Source organism: Entelurus aequoreus, linkage group LG02 (assembly GCF_033978785.1).
Source record: "Entelurus aequoreus isolate RoL-2023_Sb linkage group LG02, RoL_Eaeq_v1.1, whole genome shotgun sequence".
In the NCBI taxonomy this organism is placed as follows: domain Eukaryota; kingdom Metazoa; phylum Chordata; class Actinopteri; order Syngnathiformes; family Syngnathidae; genus Entelurus; species Entelurus aequoreus.
Genome location: NC_084732.1, coordinates 24577057 through 24599223, shown reverse-complemented (window position 1 = coordinate 24599223; position 22167 = coordinate 24577057). Strand labels below are relative to the sequence as shown.

The 22167-nt window shown below is 40.5% G+C and overlaps 2 protein-coding genes across 2 annotated transcripts in view; both read left to right on the top strand.

Annotated features, from left to right (window-relative positions):
- LOC133631788 (trans-1,2-dihydrobenzene-1,2-diol dehydrogenase-like) overlaps nucleotides 1-18388 on the top strand; it is a 47149-nt gene extending 28761 nt beyond the window's left edge. The window contains exons 4-7 of the mRNA XM_062023953.1: nucleotides 12402-12651; nucleotides 12720-12844; nucleotides 12983-13133; nucleotides 18197-18388. Coding sequence (XP_061879937.1) covers nucleotides 12402-12651; nucleotides 12720-12844; nucleotides 12983-13133; nucleotides 18197-18294 — 624 coding nt within the window. The 3' untranslated portion in view covers nucleotides 18295-18388. The remainder of the gene's footprint in view (nucleotides 1-12401; nucleotides 12652-12719; nucleotides 12845-12982; nucleotides 13134-18196) is intronic.
- A 2769-nt stretch (nucleotides 18389-21157) lies between these two features.
- Nucleotides 21158-22167, top strand: part of LOC133631685 (protein mono-ADP-ribosyltransferase PARP6) — an 84413-nt gene continuing 83403 nt past the window's right edge. The window contains exon 1 of the mRNA XM_062023939.1: nucleotides 21158-21186. The gene's annotated coding sequence lies outside the window, so the exon portion shown is untranslated. The remainder of the gene's footprint in view (nucleotides 21187-22167) is intronic.

The following is a 22167-nucleotide window of genomic DNA, read 5'->3' as shown; positions in this document are numbered from 1 at the left end:
CTCCTGCTGCCACGACAGCGACTCCTGCTGCCACGACAGCGACTCCTGCTGCCACGACAGCGACACCTGCTGCCACGACAGCGACACCTGCTGCCACGACAGCGACTCCTGCTGCCACGACAGCGACTCCTGCTGCCACGACAGCGACTCCTGCTGCCACGACAGCGACTCCTGCTGCCACGACAGCGACTCCTGCTGCCACGACAGCGACTCCTGCTGCCACGACAGCGACTCCGGCTGCCACGACAGCGACTCCGGCTGCCACGACAGCGACTCCGGCTGCCACGACAGCGACTCCGGCTGCCACGACAGCGACTCCGGCTGCCACGACAGCGACTCCGGCTGCCACGACAGCGACTCCGGCTGCCACGACAGCGACTCCGGCTGCCACGACAGCGACTCCGGCTGCCACGACAACGGCGACGTCGACACCTACCGCTTCCACGGCGAAGTCTCAGCGACCTCGAGTGGTCCGGCTGCGCAAGCAGCTCTCTCAGAGGTCAGGTAATGGACGCCAGTGGCGCAAACAGCAGCGACATCTAAGACTTTGTTGCAGGACTCAGAGGCTGCTGAACTTCTGGCGCCACTCACGCCCACCTTCTCAGCGGCCACGAATGTGGCCTTTCCGTGGTCGCCCGCCTCGGCGTTCCATTCGCCGCCGCCACTTGACCCTTCCCCGGTGGATTCGGGGACACGTGGCCTGGCGACCCACCACCAAGTCACCCCCCCGCCCGCCCTTGACTCGTGAACTTTTTGCTTTTTTTGGGGGGTTCCAGTTGTTTTTTTTGTGTTCAAGGGACATCTGGAATCTGTCCTTTTAGGGGGGGGTACTGTTAGGATCCGCTGCTCGGATCACAGTTTGGTTATAGTTTAGTGTCACGTGTGTTTTGTTTCTGTTGCCATGACGGCAGATTTTGCTCACCTGCCTCTGGTTAGCGTTTCGGGACGCGCACCTGTTGCCCGAGCGCTAATCAGAGGGCTATTTAGTCTTCGCCCGGGCAGCACTCTGCCTGGCTTCCTAATTTGCTTTCACGCAACAGCTAACGACCACTTTGTTTCCTGCTAGCTCTCATGCTATGTTATTTTGCTTGCTAGCTCCCACGCTAGTCGTTTTTGTTTTTCTCCTGCCTGATTTAGTTCCAAAATAAATCATTTTCCTACCTGCAAGCTGTGTCCGAGCCGTCTGCACCATTGGGAGAACACCTCGCACCACGATGCGACCAGGTCGTTACACTCGGAAGCAGAAGCGGGGATGTCGGGCGGGGCTAACAACAAAGCTAAAGGCGTTGTTGTTAGCGGGTCTAACGCTAAAGGGTAATCCTCAAAGAAGCGCTAATAAGGAGTCCGTTAAGCTAGCCAGTGCCAGTCTGGATAATCCCTGCACACATAGCAATTCTCTTAGAATAATATACAACTCACATAATGTTTTTTCTGCATCAGAGGTGGACATGCATTTTACTGAGGTGGCAAACAATCTAAAAATTCCTGTCATATCAATTCCTAGATATAGTCGAAATTATTTAAAGTGCACTACGCATAATAAAAGTAACATTATTAATATTGCTACTACGGATACTTTCAACAAAAAATCCTCAAAACAGCCCACTACCTATAATATGGGCTTTTTAAACATAAGATCATTGTCTTCCAAAACGTTATTAGTTAATGAAGTCATTAGAGACAACAATCTTGATGTCGTTGGTCTTGCCGAGACCTGGCTCAAACCAGACGAATTTTTTGCGCTGGGTGAGGCGTCTTCTCCTGGCTATACGGGAACGCATATTGCCCGTCCCATTAAAAGGGGTGGGGGTGTTGCACTAATATACAACAAAAACATTAGCCTTACCTCGGACCTAAATAATAAATATAACTCGTTTGAGGTGCTTACTTTGAGGTTTGTCACACCGCTGCCTCTGCACCTGGCTGTCATCTAGGCAAGGCAAGGCAAGGCAACTTTATTTGTATAGCGCTTTTCATACACAAGGCAGACTCAAAGTGCTTCACAGACAACAAAGTGAAATGAAAGAAAATAAAAGCAAAATTAAAATGCAGACAATAAAAATAAAAACAGTGCAGACGTTAAAAGTTAAAAGATTAAAATATTTAGCTGAAAGCTAAGGTGAACATAAAAGTCTTCAGTCTAGTTTTAAAAGTAGTGAGAGTTGGGGAGAGTCTGACATCTTCAGGAAGTTTATTCCAGCTATGTGTTGCATAGTGACTGAATGATGATCTCCCTTGATTTGAGTTTACTCTTGGAACCGCTAACAGATTGGTCTCAGAAGATCTTAGTGATCTAGAGGGCGTATATAGTGGGAGCATATCAGTGATATACTTGGGCCCTAGACCATGTAGTGATTTATATGTGAGCAGGAGGATTTTGAAATCTATTCTCTGATGTACAGGGAGCCAATGTAAGGATTTAAGAATTGGTGTAATGTGCTCACATTTTTTGGTCTTTGTTAGAACTCTAGCAGCAGCGTTCTGAACAAGCTGTAGCTGCCTGACAGTTTTTTTGGGAAGACCTGCAAGGAGACCATTACAATAGTCTAGCCTACTGGTAATAAAGGCATGTACAAGTTTTTCTAAGTCTTGAGCTGACATGAGCCCTCTAAGTCTTTTTACATTTTTGAGGTGATAGTAGGCCGATTTTGTTACTGATTTGATGTGACTGTCGAAATGTAAATCAGAATCTAAAATAACCCCAAGATTTCTGGCTTTATTTGAGGTTTTCAGGGACAGTGATTGAAGGTGTTGGATGACTTTAAACCTTTCTTTTTTAGCACCAAAAACAATTATCTCAGTTTTATCTTCATTTAGTTGTAGGAAATTTTGGCACATCCAGTGTTTGACTTGCTCAATGCACTGGCACAGAAGATCTATGGGGCGATAGTCATTTGGTGATAGCGCTACATAGATTTGGGTGTCATCGGCATAGCAATGATGGTCAATGTTATTATTTTGCATGATTTGTCCTAGTGGGAGCATATAGATGTTAAATAAAGTCGGCCCCAAGATTGAACCTTGGGGGACTCCACACGTTACGTTGGTTGGTTCTGATACAAAGTCACCAATGGAAACAAAATAGTTCCTATCTTGTAGATATGACTTGAACCAGCTTAAAACTGTGCCTGAGATCCCCACCCAGTTTTCCAACCTGTCCAAAAGTATTGAGTGGTCGACAGTGTCAAATGCAGCACTGAGGTCCAAAAGCATTAATACTGAAGTTTTGCCAGAGTCTGTGTTTAGACGGATGTCATTTATAACTTTAAGAAGGGCCGTCTCTGTGCTATGAAGAGGTCGAAATCCTGACTGGAAGTTGTTGTGGCAGCCAGTAGAAGCCAAGAAGTGATTTAGTTGTTGGAGGACAACTTTCTCAATTATTTTACTTATGAATGGTAGATTTGAAATTGGTCTGTAGTTGTTGATAACAGAGGCATCTAGGCTCTGCTTTTTTAGAAGAGGTTTAATGACTGCAGTTTTGAAAGCCTTCGGGAAATTGCCCGATTTAATAGAATTATTAACTATTTGCAAGATGTCTGTTGATAGGCAGTCAAAAACATTCTTAAAGAAGTTGGTAGGTAAAACATCAAGGCAGCAGGTGGATGACTTTAGAGCTGTCACCGTTTCCACTAGAGTTTTAGAGTCTATGGCATTAAAGCTTGCCATCATTGCTGTGTTACTTTTGCCTAAATGGGGTGGTGATCCAACTTTTTTACTTGAGATATTGATGGTGCGTCTGATGCCTTCAATTTTATCAGTATAAAAGAATGCAAAGTCATTGCATTTCTGCGTGGAATGGAGTTCGGCTGGTATTTGTGTTGGGGGTTTAGTCAGTCTGTCAACGATTGTGAATAGGGTTTTGGCCTTATTTGTGTTGCTGTTTATGATATTGGAGAAGAATGTTTCTCTAGCACTTTTTAAGACTAAATTGTAGGCCTGGAGGCTCTCTTTATAGATGTCATGGTGAATATGAAGTTTTGTATTCCGCCAGATTCGTTCAGCCTTCCTGCACTCTCTTCTCTGGGCTGTTACAGCAGCAGATTTTCTCCAGGGTGCCTTTTGCTTGCCAGAAATCGTTTTAACTGTAACAGGTGCAATGATATCTATGATATTCACAATTTTGGAATTAAAGTTGCTTACAAGATCATCAGCATGACATGGGTTTAGAGGTGGTAGTGAGGAGATGGCGTTTTTAAAGAGGACATTAGCATGTTCATTTATGTACCGCTTTTTGACATTCTTTGATTCTGTTTGTGTGTCCGGAATTACAGAAATATTAAAGAAAACACAGAAATGATCAGACAATGAAGGATCAATCACAAGAACATCAGAAACATTGAGACCTTTTGTGATAATCAGGTCCAGGGTGTGTCCCTTATAATGTGTAGCCTCTTTCACATGTTGAGACAGTTCAAATGTGTCTAAAATAGTAAAAAGTTCTTTTGCGCCCTTGTCATTTAAATCGTCAATATGAAAATTAAAATCACCAGTTATAACCAGGCAGTCAAAGTCAGTGGAGATGCTAGACAATAGTTCAGTAAAATCATCAAAAAAATTTGCAGAATATTTAGGTGGCCTGTAGATAATTAACAAGAGAATTTTGGGAGAGCATTTCAACACAGCACACAGGTATTCAAATGATGTAAACTCACCGAGTGACATCTGTTTCCCCTGAAACATGTTTTTAAATATAGCAGCAACCCCTCCACCTCTTTTCCCCGATCTACATATATCAATGAAGTTATAGTTGGGGGGTGCTGTCTCGATCAGAATGCTTGCACTGTTATTTTGTTCCAGCCATGTTTCAGTTAAAAACATAAAGTCAAGTTTAGAAGTGCTAATAAAATCATTGACTAAAAATGATTTGCTATTCAGAGACCTGACATTGAGCAGACCCATCCTGATGGTGTTATTGACAGGCTTCGATGTTGGCTTTGATTTGGAGATAATAGGAATGAGATTGTTTAGGTTAGCAGGGTGGCTAAGTTTCCCAATGTTTACTCTCTTGGTAGTCACAACAGGGATGTAGAAGGTGCCATGATTTGATGTAGGCAACCTTGGGCCCAGCTGATAATGTGGTCTACTGCTGAACCCTTTTCTGTATCAGAGATATTCAGGACTGCTGTCAGGGCGAGGCGGGGTTTGCCGTAAGGGGGAGGGGGAGTGAGCAGCGTCAGAGCTGGGACGAACTACTGAAGGTGGACGTTGAGGGCCCTATTCGGACTTTATCAATGAATTTTCAGAGTTCATTGCTGATCTAGTGACGCACGCCGACAATATAATCATAATGGGAGACTTTAACATCCATATGAATACCCCATCGGACCCTCCATGCGTGGCGCTCCAGACTATAATTGATAGCTGTGGTCTTACACAAATAATAAATGAACCCACGCATAGCAACGGTAATACGATAGATCTAGTGCTTGTCCGGGGTGTCACCACCTCCAAAGTTACGATACTCCCGTACACTAAAGTAATGCCCGATCATTACCTTATAAAATTCGAAGTTCTGACTCATTGTCAACAAACTAATAATAATAATAATAACTACTATAGCAGCCGCAACATTAATGCTGCCACAACGACGACTCTTACTGACTTGCCGCCTTCGGTAATGGCACCATTCCCAAATTATGTGGGCTCTATTGATAACCTCACTAACAACTTTAACGACGCCCTGCGCGACACCATTGATAGTGTAGCACCGCTAAAGCTAAAAAGGGCCCCTAAAAGGCGTACCCCATGGTTTACAGAAGAAACTAAAGCCCAGAAATTATCATGTAGAAAGCTGGAACGCAAATGGCTTGCGACTAAACTTGAGGTTTTCCATCAAGCATGGAGTGATAGTTTAATAACTAATAAACGCATGCTTACCTCAGCTAAAGCTAAATATTACTCAAATCTCATCCACCTCAACAAAAATGATCCTAAATTCTTGTTTAGTACAGTAGCATCGCTAACCCAACAAGGGACTCCTCCCAGTAGCTCCACCCACTCAGCAGATGACTTTATGAATTTCTTTAATAAGAAAATTGAAGTAATTAGAAAAGAGATTAAAGACAATGCATCTCAGCTACAACTGGGTTCTATTAACACAGATACGACTGTACCTGTATATACGACGGACACTGCCCTCCAAAATAGTTCCTCTCTCTTTGATGAAATAACATTGGAGGAATTGTTAAAATGTGTAAATGGGACAAAACAAACAACATGTTTACTTGACCCAATTCCTGGGAAACTTATCAAGGAGCTTTTTGTATTATTAGGTCCATCAGTGTTAAATATTATAAACTTATCACTTTCCTCTGGCACTGTTCCCCTAGCATTCAAAAAAGCGGTTATTCATCCTCTACTCAAAAGACCTAACCTCGATCCTGACCTCATGGTAAACTACCGGCCGGTGTCCCACCTTCCGTTTATCTCGAAAATCCTCGAAAAAATGGTCGCACAGCAGCTAAATGAACACTTAGCGTCTAACAATCTCTGTGAACCTTTTCAATCCGGTTTCAGGGAAAATCACTCTACGGAGACAGCCCTCGCAAAAATGACTAATGATCTATTGCTAACGATGGATTCTGATGCGTCATCTATGTTGCTGCTTCTTGATCTTAGCGCCGTTTTCGATACTGTTGATCATAATATTTTATTAGAGCGTATCAAAACGCGTATTGGGATGACAGACTTAGCCTTGTCTTGGTTTAACTCTTATCTTACTGACAGGATGCAGTGTGTCTCCCATAACAATGTGACCTCGGACTATGTTAAGGTAACGTGCAGAGTTCCCCAGGGTTCGGTTCTTGGCCCTGCACTCTTTAGTATTTACATGCTGCCGCTAGGTGACATCATACGCAAATACGGTGTTAGCTTTCACTGTTATGCTGATGACACTCAACTCTACATGCCCCTAAAGCTGACCAACACGCCGGATTGTAGTCAGCTGGAGGCGTGTCTTAATGAAATTAAACAATGGATGTCCGCTAACTTTTTGCAACTCAACGCTAAGAAAACGGAAATGCTGATCATCGGTCCTGCTCAACACCGACATCTATTTAATAATACCACCTTAACATTTGACAACCAAACAATTAAACAAGGCGACTCGGTAAAGAATCTGGGTATTATCTTCGACCCAACTCTCTCGTTTGAGTCACACATTAAGAGTGTTACTAAAACGGCCTTCTTTCATCTCCGTAATATCGCTAAAATTCGTTCCATTTTGTCCACAAGCGATGCTGAGATCATTATCCATGCGTTCGTTACATCTCGTCTCGATTACTGTAACGTTTTATTTTCGGGTCTCCCTATGTCTAGCATTAAAAGATTATAGATGGTACAAAATGCGGCTGCTAGACTTTTGACAAAAACAAGAAAGTTTGATCATATTACGCCTATACTGGCTCACTTGCTTCCTGTGCACCTAAGATGCGACTTTAAGGTTTTACTACTTACGTATAAAATACTACACGGTCAAGCTCCTGCCTATCTTGCGGATTGTATTATACCATATGTCCCGACAAGAAATCTGCGTTCAAAGAACTCCGGCTTATTAGTGATTCCCAGAGCCCAAAAAAAGTCTGCGGGCTATAGAGCGTTTTCTATTCGGGCTCCAATACTATGGAATGCCCTCCCGGTAAAAGTTAGAGATGCTACCTCAGTAGAAGCATTTAAGTCTCATCTTAAAACTCATTTGTATACTCTAGCCTTTAAATAGACTCCCTTTTTAGACCAGTTGATCTGCCGTTTCTTTTCTTTTCTTTTCTACTCTGCTCCCAACCCGGGGTGGACCGCTAGCCTGTTCATCGGATGGGGACATCTCTACGCTGCTGACCCGTCTCCGCTCGGGATGGTTCCTGCTGGCCCCACCATGGACTGGACTTTCGCTGATGTGTTGGACTTTCACAATATTATGTCAGACCCACTCGACATCCATTGCTTTCGGTCTCCCCTAGAGGGGGCGGGGGGGGGGTTACCCACATATGCGGTCCTCTCCAAGGTTTCTCATAGTCATTCACATTGACGTCCCACTGGGGTGAGTTTTCCTTGCCCGTATGTGGGCTCTGTACCGAGGATGTCGTTGTGGCTTGTACAGCCCTTTGAGATACTTGGGATTTAGGGCTATATAAATAAACATTGATTGATTGATTGATTGATATAGAGAGCCTGCTGACCAACTGCATCTCTGTCTGGACTGGAGCCTGCAGTGCCTCAGACTGTAAGTCTCTCCAGAGAGTGGTGAGGACGGCGGAAAAGATCATCAGTACTCCTCTTCCTCCTATCCAGGAGATCGCAAAAAGCCGCTGCCTGACCAGGGCTCAGAAAATCTGCAGAGACTCCTCCCAACCCCACCAAGGACTGTTTTCACTGCTGGACTCTAGAAAGAGGTCCGCAGCCTCCGTAGCAGAACCTCCAGGTTCTGTAACAGCTTCTTCCCTCAGGCCGTAAGACTCTTGAACGCATCATAATTATCCCCTCAATTCCCCCCCAAAATGGATGAACTCGCTGGAATATAAAGACAATATAACATACATCCATAAACGTAGATGCATATGCAAAAGTGCAATATATTTATCTTTACAGTAATGTATTTATTTATATCTGCACCTTATTGCTTTTTTATCCTGCACTGCCAACCAGCTAAGCAACACAATTTCGTTCTTATCTGTACTGTAAAGTTCAAATTTGAACAACAATAAAAAGTAAGTCTAAGTCTAAGACCCACAAACACTGGCTTAGTAACAACAATATGAATGTTGCATGGAAATTTATCTGCCAGTTTCTGCATCCCACAGGGATTCTTCTTTTGTGTTTTTGCACCTGCGGTTCCCACACAAGGTTGCAACATTGTTTGTCAACACTGTCTGCGCTCATTTTGTCGCACATTTGACCCTCTGATGTTCTGTGTACCTACACTCTGTCCTCCCCGTCTAGGCCTGCTTTGTGTGCGTGTGTGTGTGTGTGTGTGTGTGTGTGTGTGTGTGTGTGTGTGAGTGTGTGTGCGTGTGTGTGTGTGTGTGTGTGTGTGTGTGGGCGTGTGGTACACAGAACATCAATTTCCACATTTCTATTAGCCCCGGGTCCAGTGGACCCCGGACATCTTATATGTAATAGAAATGTGTAGGGGGGTGTATGGTGTGTGTTCATTAAATATGTATTCTTATATATGTTCTTCACAGAAAATGAGCCAAAGCCAGTGAGTCTCAGTTTGAAAAATTAATTAATTGTATAATTTTTCTGTTAATAAAAATCGAAAACGGGTCCCACAGACCCGAACACCACACAAGGGTTAAGTTAAATGTTGTCTGTCTATCTGTGTTGGCCCTGTGATGATGTGGCGACTTGTCCAGGGTGTACCCCGCCTTCCACCCGAAGCAGCTGAGATAGGCTCCAGCACCCCCCCGCGACCCCGAACGGGACAAGTGGTAGAATATGGATGGTTGATTGATTGATTGATTGATTGATTGAGACTTTTATTAGTAGGTTGCACAGTGAAGTACATATTACGTACAATTGACCACTAAATGGTAACACCCGAATACATTTTTCAACTTGTTTAAGTCGGGGTCCACTTAAATTGATTCATGATAGGGGGGCAGCATGGCGAAGTTGGTAGAGTGGCCGTGCCAGCAATCGGAGGGTTGCTGGTTACTGGGGTTCAATCCCCGCCTTCTACCATCCTAGTTACGTCTGTTGTGTCCTTGGGCAAGACACTTCACCCTTGCTCCTGATGGCTGCTGGTTAGCGCCTTGCATGGCAGCTCCCGCCATCAGTGTGTGAATGTGTGTGTGAATGGGTGAATGTGGAAATACTGTCAAAAGAGCTTTGAGTACCTTGAAGGTAGAAAAGCGCTATACAAGTGTAACCCATTTATCATTTATCATTTATGATGGAAGTTAAATGGTGACGCTGCAGCTAAGTTAAAAACTTAGCTGCATCCAGTCTCTTTTTGGAGCAGTTGCATAATGGAATCTATGAGAAAAACATGAACAATTATATACATAAGTTATATTTATGTACAATGAACATGTACATTCGTGCTTGATGCGGAGCCCAGTCACAATCACAATCACACCATCGATTCAAAAGTATTGGCCTACTGCAGGGGTATTCAACTAAATTGTTCCAGGGTCCACATTTACAGAAAGCTAAGGACCGGGGGGCAGGAATTCTTTTTTTTACTATTTGTCTTATTTTGTATATTCCGAAAAACCAATGCGGATACGGAGTCATCATTTCAACATCAATGGCATTAATCGAAATAACGGAATAGATTACTCAGGCTCTGTAGCTTGGTTCCTATCTATCGTCCCCAGCATGCCCACAACACTCGTAACTTTGACATATCAGGTAAACATCGTCTACTGACTTGTACTGCTCGAAGTGTATGCAGGGGACCAAAGATCTGGAACCGGCTTGATGAGAGCCTCAGGATGCTGTATTCATTCTCCAACTTCAAAAGGAAACTGAAATCATACCCATTAACCACCTATTTCTAATGCCTCATGTGAATGGCTAGTGCTCGTTTAGAGCATTGGCATTGTCACATGTGGCTTCGGGGTAGACTACTGTTGGGTTGCGCTTGGTTGAATGTATGTATGTATGTGTATGTGTGCTTTGTATTTTGTGTTTGTCATATCGCGTTTTTGTGCTTGCCACCATGTCTCAGCATTCCATGCATATACTGACCTCTGGGCCCCCTGCCAAAAGCTTCTTCTAGCTTATCTGGGGGACCCTTTCACTTACACCATCCTTAAATGGATATTCACTACTGTTGTAATTTGTAATATGGTATTGTGAATCAACTGCATTGATTGATTGATTGATTACCAATGCAATAGATAGCACAAAATTTGCTGCTGCAGTGTTTATGGATTTAACAAAAGCATTTGACTCAATCAATCATAATATCTTAATAAACAAATTAGAACGGCATGGAATCAGAGAGTTGGTCTTGAACTGGGTAAGAATCTACTTAACCAACAGGAAGCAATATGTGAAGATAAGCGAAAACACTTCCACAGAGCTGACAATATCTTGTGGCGTACCTCAGGGATCAATACTGGGACCAAATTTGTTCAATCTTTAAATAAGCAACATTTGTAAAGTTACAAAGGACTTAAAGTTATTTGCAGATGACACGGCTGTGTTTTGTTCAGGAGAGAACACACAGAAGCTAATACAAATAATAACAGAAGAAATGAACAAATTAAAAAGATGGTTTGACAAAAACAGACCATATTTCAATCTCAGCAAAACTAAAATAATGCTATTCGGTAACAGTAGAAGAGAAAGTCAAACATAAATACAAATAGACAGAGTATATATTGAAAGGGTAAAATAAAATACATTTTTGGGTGTAATAATAGATGATAAAATGAACTGGAAACCTAATGAAAAAATATACAAATTAAAGTGGCAAGAAACACGTCAATAATGAATAAGCATAAATATGTTTTGGACCAAAATTCACTCTATATTCTCTACTGCTACCATTTTTGAGTTTTTGTGTAGAAATATGGGGAAACAGCTACAAATGTGCGCTTCATTCACTAACGGTGTTACAAAAAATATCAATTAGAATAATACATAATGTTGGATATAGAGAACATACAAACACTTAATATATTAAAACAAAAATATTGAAATTCAACGACTTGGTGCATTTGCAAACAGCTAAAAGTACTGTATGTACAAAGCAAACTTTAACCTGCTACCCAAGAATGTACAACAATTCTTCTCAACAAAAGAGGAGAAATAACTCATCCATCCATCCATTTTCTACCGCTTGTCCCTACATAACTTTAGAGGAAAATGTAATCTAAAACATTTGTATGCACGCACAACACTTAAGACCTTTAGTATATCAGTATGTGGAATTAAATTATGGAATGGATTAAGAAAATAAATCAAACAAAGCACGAATATGATTCAGTTTAAGAGACAGTTCAAACTACAAGTGTTCACAAAGTACAAAGTAGAAGTTTGAATAGCTTGAACCTAAACAAACAAACAAAAAAGAGACAGTGATTTTTTATGTATTTAATTTATTTATTTATTCACGGTTTTGTTACAAAGAGAGAACACACAATTGGATAAGACTGCTATAATATTTAAAGGGGGTCGGATTAAATAAGCTCAGCTTCTTCCTACTCCTTATCGGACATGCTGGAATGAAACAACTGGAAATATTTGATGCATCACATTGAAATTGTATTGTATGTTCAAAATAAACTGAACAGAACTGAACATTTACTTGTTACTGATTTTCATCAGAATAAAAAATAAAAAAATTCTCGTCCTGACGAGATTTTCCAAGATCTTGCGTAACGTCACACATGCTTTTAACATCTGATTTTTGAGTAACTTCACAACTTACCGCTGTTTGGTGTTTTTTCAAGGCCATCTGGAGCCGATTCTACCCGGCCTACAGAGAGATCAGGAAGGTTCTGGCTCAGGGCGAGATCGGCGAGGTGAGGTTGGTGAGGTCCGAGTTCGGCTTGTCCGTGTTGCCTCTGCCAAGGTTAGAGCTGAAGGAGCTGGGAGGAGGAGCCCTGCTGGACATTGGTCTCTACCCGCTGCAGTTCTCCATGATGATATACGGAGAGAGGCCCCAGAGCATCCAGACTATGGGCAAGGTTCTGCCTACTGGTAATGAAAATATGATTTTTAAAATCATCATCTAAAAAAAATGTGTTTGATATAAGTATGTGTTCTAGGAGTGGATGAGACCTTGGTGGTAAATATGAAGTTCTCCAAGGACAGGTTAGCTGTGTTCACAAGCTCCTCTGGATTGCAGCTGGCCAATGATGCCATTGTAGTGGGCACCAAGGGATTAATCCGGGTAAATTGACTTGTTTGAACCTGCATGGAGCCACCTGTGTGTTCCATGTACATTTCGGTTTGACATAGTGGAATGGAGTTGACCACGGTGCAGTACATTCTTTTTTCCATCATATCCACATGTCATTGTTCACCATAGATTCCATCGCACATGTGGTGCCCTGAGACTATAGTGGTGAACGGCAAGGAGAGGAATTTCCCTCTACCGAAACCCGACTTGCCCCTCAACTTCGTCCACAGCACAGGACTGCGCTACGAAGCAGAGGAGGTCCGACAGTGTTTGCTCAAAGGTAACATGGCAGACATGCCAGACATTCAAAACTGCTACTAGATTGCTAAATTATAAGAATGGAAATGAACACCAGTTTAGAAACTACAGACCTACTTCCACAATTTTCTAAAATCATTTAAACAGTATTTAACAGATTGGACAAATTCATGAATGTTTTTGTTACTCCCTCCGAGGTCTTAATCAAGGCTCAGGTAGTTTGTTTTTCTCACAGACATTTATTTCAGCCACGCCTTCTTCACGTTACCAAACGATGCCAAATATAATACCGTCAGAACTAATAAAATAAGAAAAACAGAACTTACAATTAGTCTGACATCAAATAAAAGAAAACACTGATTTCACGGTGGCAGAGGGGTTAGTGCGTCTGCCTCACAATACAAAGGTGCTGAGTAGTCTGGGGTTCAATCCCGGGCTCGGGATCTTTCTGTGTGGAGTTTGCATGTTCTCCCCGTGACTGCGTGGGTTCCCTCCGAGTACTCCGGCCTCCTCCCACCTCCAAAGACATGCACCTGGGGATAGGTTGATTGGCAACACTAAATTGGCCCTAGTGTGTGAATGTGAGTGTGAATGTTGTCTGTCTATCTGTGTTGGCCCTGCGATGAGGTGGCGACTTGTCCAGGGTGTACCCCGCCTTCCGCCCGATTGTAGCTGAGATAGGCTCCAGCGCCCCCCGCAACCCCTAAGGGAATAAGCGGTAGAAAATGGATGGATGGATGGATGGATGGACACTAATTTCACATACATATCAGAAAGAATCATACCTCATTGGCTTTACAAACTCCAAGCGAATAAAGTTTCTTTTCAAGCCGAGACTCCATTAACGTCTTCCATCAAATGCTTGCTGTCTCATGCTGCTTCCCTTATTCCGTCACATATTAATTGCCCCCCCATTAATGTGACCAAACCGGAACAAAAAATATATTCCCTTCCAATTTACATGGGTTTTGTAACAAAAAATAAGGTTAACATAAACTTGCACGAATTAACCCAAGGAAACACCTTTTTAATCACATTATGTGTACAATATGAACTTATTTTTATACATTGTATTTATTTATTCTAACCAACTATGAAATTATATAACATATATACAATGTGCTTCTGTCAGCAGCTACAGTTTATTTTTAAAATTGTATTTCAAACATGCATAAAGCTACAACATGAAGCATTACATATTTCCTATATAAGTGGAACCCTCACGGACAACCAATACAGACCTAAAATCCCAACATTGATGGCAGTAATGGAAATAATGGAGGAAACCACCAATGCAATAGATGGTAAAAAGTGTGCAAATGCAGTGTTTATGGATCAAACCAAAGAATTTGACAGATTTAATCATAGTAACTTAAACAATAAATTAGAGCTATATGGCATCAGAGGGCTGGTCTTGAAAAAGGTGAGAAGCTACTCATCCAACAGGAAGCAATATGTGAAGTTAGGCGAACACACGTAATATATCTCGTGGCGTACACCAGGGATCCATACTGGGACCAAAATTGTTCAATCCCTATGAACGACAAATGTAAAGTTACAAAAAACGTAGTTAATAATATTTGAAGACAGTACAACGGTGTTTTGTTTAGGAGAGAGCACACAGAAGCTAATACAAATAAGAACAGAAGAAATGAACAAATTAGAGAGATGGTTTGACCAAAAAATCTTGAAATCTCAGTGAAACTAAAATAATGTTATTTAGTAACAGTAGAAGAGAAAGTCAAACTTAAATACAAATAGAGTAAAAATTAAAAGGGTAAAATAAATCTAATTTTGGGTGTAATAATAGATGATAAAATGAACTGAAAATTTTATATAAAAAATACTTTACAATATTTCAATATTGCACAGAGCTAAATATATTCTAGACCAAAAATCCCTCCATATTCTCGACTGCTCGCTATTGTTACCATATCTGAGTTATTGTGTGGCCATATGGGGAAGTAACTACAAATGTGCGCTTCATTCTTTAACGGAGTTACAAAAAAGGTCAGTTAGAACAATACATAATGTTGGAAATAGAGAACATTCAAACCCTTTATTTACGTATTATATATTAAAAAAGACTTAAGTCAATGATCTGGTGCATTTGCAAACACCTAAAATTATGCACAAAGCAAACTATAGCCTGCTACCCAAGAATGTACAACATTTCTTCTTAACAAAAGATGAGAAATACGTTTGTATAACTTTAGGGAAAAATTAAGCTTTAAACATTCATATGCACGGACAACACTTAAAACCTTTAGTGTTTTTAGTATTTGGAACTAAATCATGGAATGGATTAAACAAAAAAGTCAAACAAAATATTAATATGATCCAGTTTAAGAAACTGTTTGAACTCAAGGAAGAAGAATCTTGATAAACATCTTGAACCTTATTAAAAAGGAGATCATCTTATCAATCCCATTATGCAAATCAAAATGTATAAACAACTATCCATTCATGCATTTTCTAATGCTTATTCCCTTCGGGGTTTTATTCCTGAAAACTTCTTATGAATTGTTTTTTTTTTTAATGTGTTTGTGTCAAAAAATGGGCCCAGGAAGTGAATAAACAAATGTGTCAGAAATTGCTATGAAATGGAAAAGGTTAGGAATAAATAAGATGTGCTTCCTTGTTGTAATGAGACACTGGAAGTATGTGATGTCCTATAATGTAATTGTACGCATGTAAGAAATAAATAAAAACTATAACCACCAAGGTTGCAGAATTCAGCGATTTATTTTCAGTTGAAAATGTTGACTACTCTACAGTATTTAGTGAGGAACCCTGGTACATGTATTTATATGCTGGTGCTTTTTTTTTTACTTGAATTTGTAATTTTCATATATATATATATATATATATATATATATATATATATATATATATATATATATATATATATATATATATATATATATATATATATATATATATATATATATTTATATATATATATAGCCTGTTTTGCAAGGGAACCTGCAAAACAACAAGTCTGTGTCATGTCTGTTCATGTTTTTGTTTTGGCCATGTGTTTGTTTTTTGGAGTCTTTTTAGTTCCTGGTTGCACTTCCTTGTTTGTTTGTTTCCATAGCAACTCATTAGTTTTCACCTGTCTTGTCACGCTCCTGTTTCACGTTTTGAGTCACACACCTGTTTTCACTGATCATGTCACTATTTAATCTGTCTGTTTCTGTTGTTCGTCCTGGCGACCTACTGTCAAGACTTGGTTCTTGGGTCTTGTTTCTCCGGAAGGCAACGGAAAGTTGGCGCGGGCCAGACGTGAATTTGTTTTCATAGTCAAGTTTTTACCTCCGCTGTGAGCGCTTTTTGTTTATTCCTTTTTTATTGTTAAAATTAAACATGAATGCAAATTCACGTCTGGCCCGCGCCAACTTTCCGTTGCCTTCCGGAGAAACAAGACCCAAGAACCAAGTCTTGACAGTAGGTCGCCAGGACGAACAACAGAAACAGACAGATTAAATAGTGACATGATCAGTGAAAACAGGTGCGTGACTCAAAACGTGAAACAGGTGCGTGACAAGACAGGTGAAAACTAATGAGTTGCTATGGAAACAAACAAACAAGGAAGTGCAACCAGGAACTAAAAAGAGTCCAAAAAACAAACACATGGCCAAAACAAAAACATGAACAGACATGACAGCCTGGTGTGTGAGTCAACAAAAAGATCTGAGGAGTTAGAGTCATTAGCGGTGCCCTAGATTTTTTTGTTGTGTGAGTCAACAAAAAGATCCTGAGCACTCACAGACAAGCAACCACTAATGACTCTAACTCCACAGATAGCTGCAATTGCAGACAAAGGCTTAACTGCCCACTCAACGGAAACTGCTTAAAAACATCAGTTGTTTACCAAGCCAGCGTCACCCGCAAGGACAACTCAAACACAGAGACATACATTGGACTCACAGAAAATACCTTTAAAACCCATTATAACAATCACACAGCATCATTTCATAGGCCCCAACTCAAGAACTCTACAGAGCGCAGTAAATACATAAGGACTCTTAAAATTGATCACACCATTACATGGAAAATTGTCATACAACAGTGCAGCTAGAAGATGTAACCTGTGCCTGAATGGAACAATTGTATTATATACCACCCCAGCATGTTCACTTTAAACAAACGCAACAAACTGGTCTCATCATGCCGGCACAGAACCTAGGCACTATTGTGTAACAATGGCCACACCCCAATGTAATGTACCCTAGATACACATGTAACAGCCACAGACACTTCAATAAAATCCCCTGACGAGACAGGCTTGTAGGGATGATATAGCCTCTGTGTTTTTTCCTCACCTAACGTATATTCCGCTCTACCCTGGTATTGAGCACTGCAAGCGGATAAACCACAAAAACCTCGACTATATATATATATATATATATATATATATATATATATATATATATATATATATATATATATATATATATATATATATATATATATATACGTTAGGAAAAAACACAAGAGGCTATATCATCCCTACAGGCCTGTTTTGCAGGTTTCCCTGTATAACTGATAAACCACAGAAACCTTGACTATATATATATATATATATATATATATATATATATATATATATATATATATATATATATATATATATATAAATAATAATATTTCATGTTCATGAAATTGGACAATCGTACATTATATTTTTAAGAGTGCAAAACTGGCTGACAGCTGAATGCTTTAATATTTCATATTGATGCTACATTTGTCACTACAATTTTAGCCTGACAAACAATGTAGAAATGTAATAATGTGCCTTTAAAAAAAACAAAAAAACATAACTCTCCAAATCCCCCCCCCCCCCCCCCCCCCCCCCCCCCCCCCCAAAAAAAAAAATCCCATTATCTCCTTTGACTTGTTTTTTAGATTTTAAATAAACAACATTAGGAGATGTAGGCTTTTCTTGTGTTGCTTGTGTGTTTATTGCAATTATTAAATCTAAAAACAAGTTTTTTAAAGGACACAATTCCGATTGAAAGAATTTTTGTGTCATCACCAGTAATATTATACGCCATGTTATGTGTCTTTTGTCCACTGCAGGGTTGAAGGAGTCCCCCCACATGTCTCACACTGAGTCTCTTCTACTGGCTGAACTCAAAGAGGAAATCCTCCAACAAGTCGGAGTAGTTTACGACTAAAGTTTTTTAAATTTTTTCCTGGGATGTCAATGTCTTAAAATTTTGGACATTGTATGGAATAAAAAAAAAAATTGCCAAATGAGTTGAGGTATTCCTCTTTTTATTCACTTATAATAGAAACCAAAGCTGACACGTGCTCGGCGACATACTCCAAAAACCTGACTCAGTCCACTCGCCGCGGGTTCGTTTGATCAGAAGGAGAAGATTAAAGACTAAAGATTAAAGTACCAATGATTGTCACACACACACTAGATGTGGTGAAATTTGTCCTCTGCATTTGTCCCATCCCCTTGGGGAGCAGTGGGCAGCAGCGGCGCCGCGCCCGGGAATCATTTTGGGGCACCTGTCAGACACTCTTTTTCGGTATTGATTACGTTTGATTTATTCGCCAACAAGGTGCCAACTTTACTGGTTTTGGGTTTTGTACAATGGGAAGTGTTAAGACTGGTTGGGCTCAGATAAGATCAAGATACGATGATGACAATAAGATATATTTGGCTCACATTACTGTAACCGTATATTCTGTCATGTCAGGATGAGTAAAAAAATTGTCGATCCCAGACTAGGCTCCTATAGGGTAGGGTGGCTCAGTCTGGGGTCAGAAAAAAAACAACTTGATTGTCACGATAGGCACATATACACATGTTTCGACACAGGCGGTGCAAAGGCGTGGGGTGAAGTTGGGGGTATGTATAAAGTTATGCAAGACAAAGAAGCAAGCAGGGCTGATACGGAGATATCATTCACAGTTTGCATTATTATTATCACAATATTGTTGAATGTGCTCAAAAAGTACTTATACCCACGGACATCTTTTAACCAAGTTTTGTGTTAACATAAACAAATACATTAATTAAAAAAGCAAGCAACACACAATATACTTTCTTGGCAGAAGTAACATTATATATTGTTCTGGCTTCTATAAGAGTGTGCTTAAATATGTTCACCTTCTTCCGGTTTAAATTGTAAAGCTTTTAGAGCAGGTATATCCAACTTAACTGTTTTGGGGGCCACATTTTCAGAAAGCTAAGGACCAGGGGTTGGGCTTCTCCCTTTAATATTATTTTGTATATTCCAGAGAACCAGCATCCTCTAGAGTAGATTTGATTTTGGTCTATTTATTTTGTCATAGTTACAGGAGCGCTCTGCGGCTTGAAAGGATCTTCTGCAAAAAAGGGGGTGAGAGAAAGAATCAGTCTAAGCCCGAGCCCCTGGAGAGGGGGTCCAGACTGTGGCCAAGGAAAAAAAACAACTAATAGCCATAGCACACATAAACATGTGTGTAAGAGGGAAACATAAAAAAAAAAAAGGACATTAAAGACATTCAAAGAGCAGAGTTGATGCAACCAGCCACTTTTACACAGCCACAAAATCAAAACAACAACAAAAGAAACAAAAAAACAAAACAAAACAAAACAAAAAACATATACACTGTGGTGGCCTCTGCGGTGTTCCATGCCATCGTCTGCTGGGGTGGGGGAAGCATGGCCAGAGACAGGAGCAGACCCAACAAAGCAACCACTCTCGACCGCCCACCAACTCTCGGCCAGTGTCCAGTCCACATGTAGCTCAAATGATGAAAAAGCGAGGACCTAAAATGGAACTGTGGAGGGAAGTGAGTCAGCGCGTCTGCAGGAGCAAAGGTCAACGCCTCCGGCAGTGGTGTCGAGGGCGGGGCACCATCAGCTGGGGGCGGGGCATGTGCGGGAAGGAGAAACACAGCTGACAGGTGATTGGATGACACAGGTGGTACGTGTTAGTCTAATCATCTGTTGTCTTTAACAGTGAGCGACCGGCGGAGGGGAGAAAGAGGAGACTGGAGCAAAGTGACACGCAAAGAAGTGTATGAGAAAAGCTGCATGACTGAAATAAAAGCTCTGGTAAAACGACACGCCTGGCTCTGTGACGTGGTATTCGTGGAACGGGTAGGGATCGACGTCCACAGGAACTTTGAGGAACACCACTAGTATAGCTAAAGAAGTTGAACAAATGGCTACTGACCGCCTCTGAAGTAAAAGAGCAACACCAACATTTTAGTTACATAAATCACATTATGAAAAACAACTACCAAAAAAGGAGAAGACCTCAAGGGGTGCCTTGAGGAACGCCTCAGTTATGTAAAGTACAAGTTTGGACCCCAGTGTGCTATGGTGTCCAACTTCTTCTACACAACAGAAGCACTCTTGTGTTTTTAGGAATGTGCTGCAAAAATGTTTGTCTCTCAAGTTTTTAAAGTGATATCAATCAATCACCGTTATTACGATAATTAAAATAAAAAAAATGGCAAAACTAAAAACGTTACCACGTTTTATCATTTTAACGGCAATTGTTAGATCCCTAGTGTGTAATATGCACGGCAAGAGAAGGGAAACCACTTTAGAGAAGCAGACGTAAACTATAAAAGAGTGTAAATAAATTGATAGCAAAAATAGTGTGAGAATAACCGATCACATGATAAAGAACGATTAGAGGTGATCAATTTGTACGAGTGACGTGATGATTTAAGGGTGAAATGCTGTTTGTGTTGTAGTTTTGGTTTTGGTTCTTTTTTCAGTTGTAGTTTTGGTTTTGGTTCTTCTTTCAGGGAAATCCTCTGGCTGCAATTTGAAAAGGTTTACCTTTTCAAATTGTAATCTGATTGGCTGAAGATCTACAGTATCGGCCCACAAAGGAAGTTCCGGGATTTTTACACAGTATAAATGATTAACCTAGGTAAACTTGTCTCTGCCTCTCAAACTTGTATTCTTATGTGCATTGTTAGATATACTATTTGACGAATTTAAATCAGCTTCAGATTTGCAGCAACAGTCGAGCCACCAAGAACGGGCGTTGTTGGACATTGGCTGTTGTTTGGTCTGGTGTATAACAACTGAACAGGACTGACACACGATGGTGAGTAACAAGGTGAATCCTTCTCGTCACTGTCTTGAACAAACCTTTACCTACTCACCTGTATAAGACCCGTCAATCAAGTCTAGGGGCTCGGACGGACCTCATGACTGGAGGAATACTGGGGCTCTAACAGAAGAAAGCACAATAGCTACATACTTGTATGGATTCATATAATATATGAAATACATCTAAATAGCAACCTATTTTCAATATATTTTAACAAGAAAAAAAACAAAAGGTTGCAGTCTTTGTGACTGCTCTGTATTAAATACAAATACAAAAACAGCCTTATACTGTATTAAATGTAAAATGTAAAAGAACAAACTTGTATCATTGCTCTGTACTGAATATAAGATATCTATATGACAGAAAGACCATAAAGCAGCGATTACTGCTCTGTATTAAATATAAAATGCATATTAGATGCAAAGAACAAAAAGCAGTGCCCCATGAACCACTTTTCTGTATTGAATACAACATATCTATTTGACATAAAGCAATGCCACCTGTAATAAATATAAATTACTTACTAGACAAAAATAAAACAAAGCCATGCCACTTTTATCACTGCTCTGTATTGAATATAAGAATACAAATTAGACGAAAAGGACATGAAACAGCGCCACCTGTATCACTGCTCTGTAATAAATCCACACATTGCACAGAAAAATCAAACTGTATCATGTTGCTGTGTTAAATATGAAATATACAATTACATTTTAGAAATTACAACAAAATCATTCTGTCATGTGCCAGATCATATCTTGTTTAGTTTTTGGATGTTGTTCCTGTGTTTTGGGTTTACTTCCTGTTTTGTGCTCTTATTTTGTTCTTACTTCCTGTTTAGTTTGTGTCGCCGTGCTTCTGAGTCATCAACTGCAGGTATGGGCGAGGGCCGACATCCGGGTTCTTCGAGCCATAGCAACCAGACTGCCGTTGAAAACAAACCGTTGCCATTACTCTTTAACCTGTCGACCTACG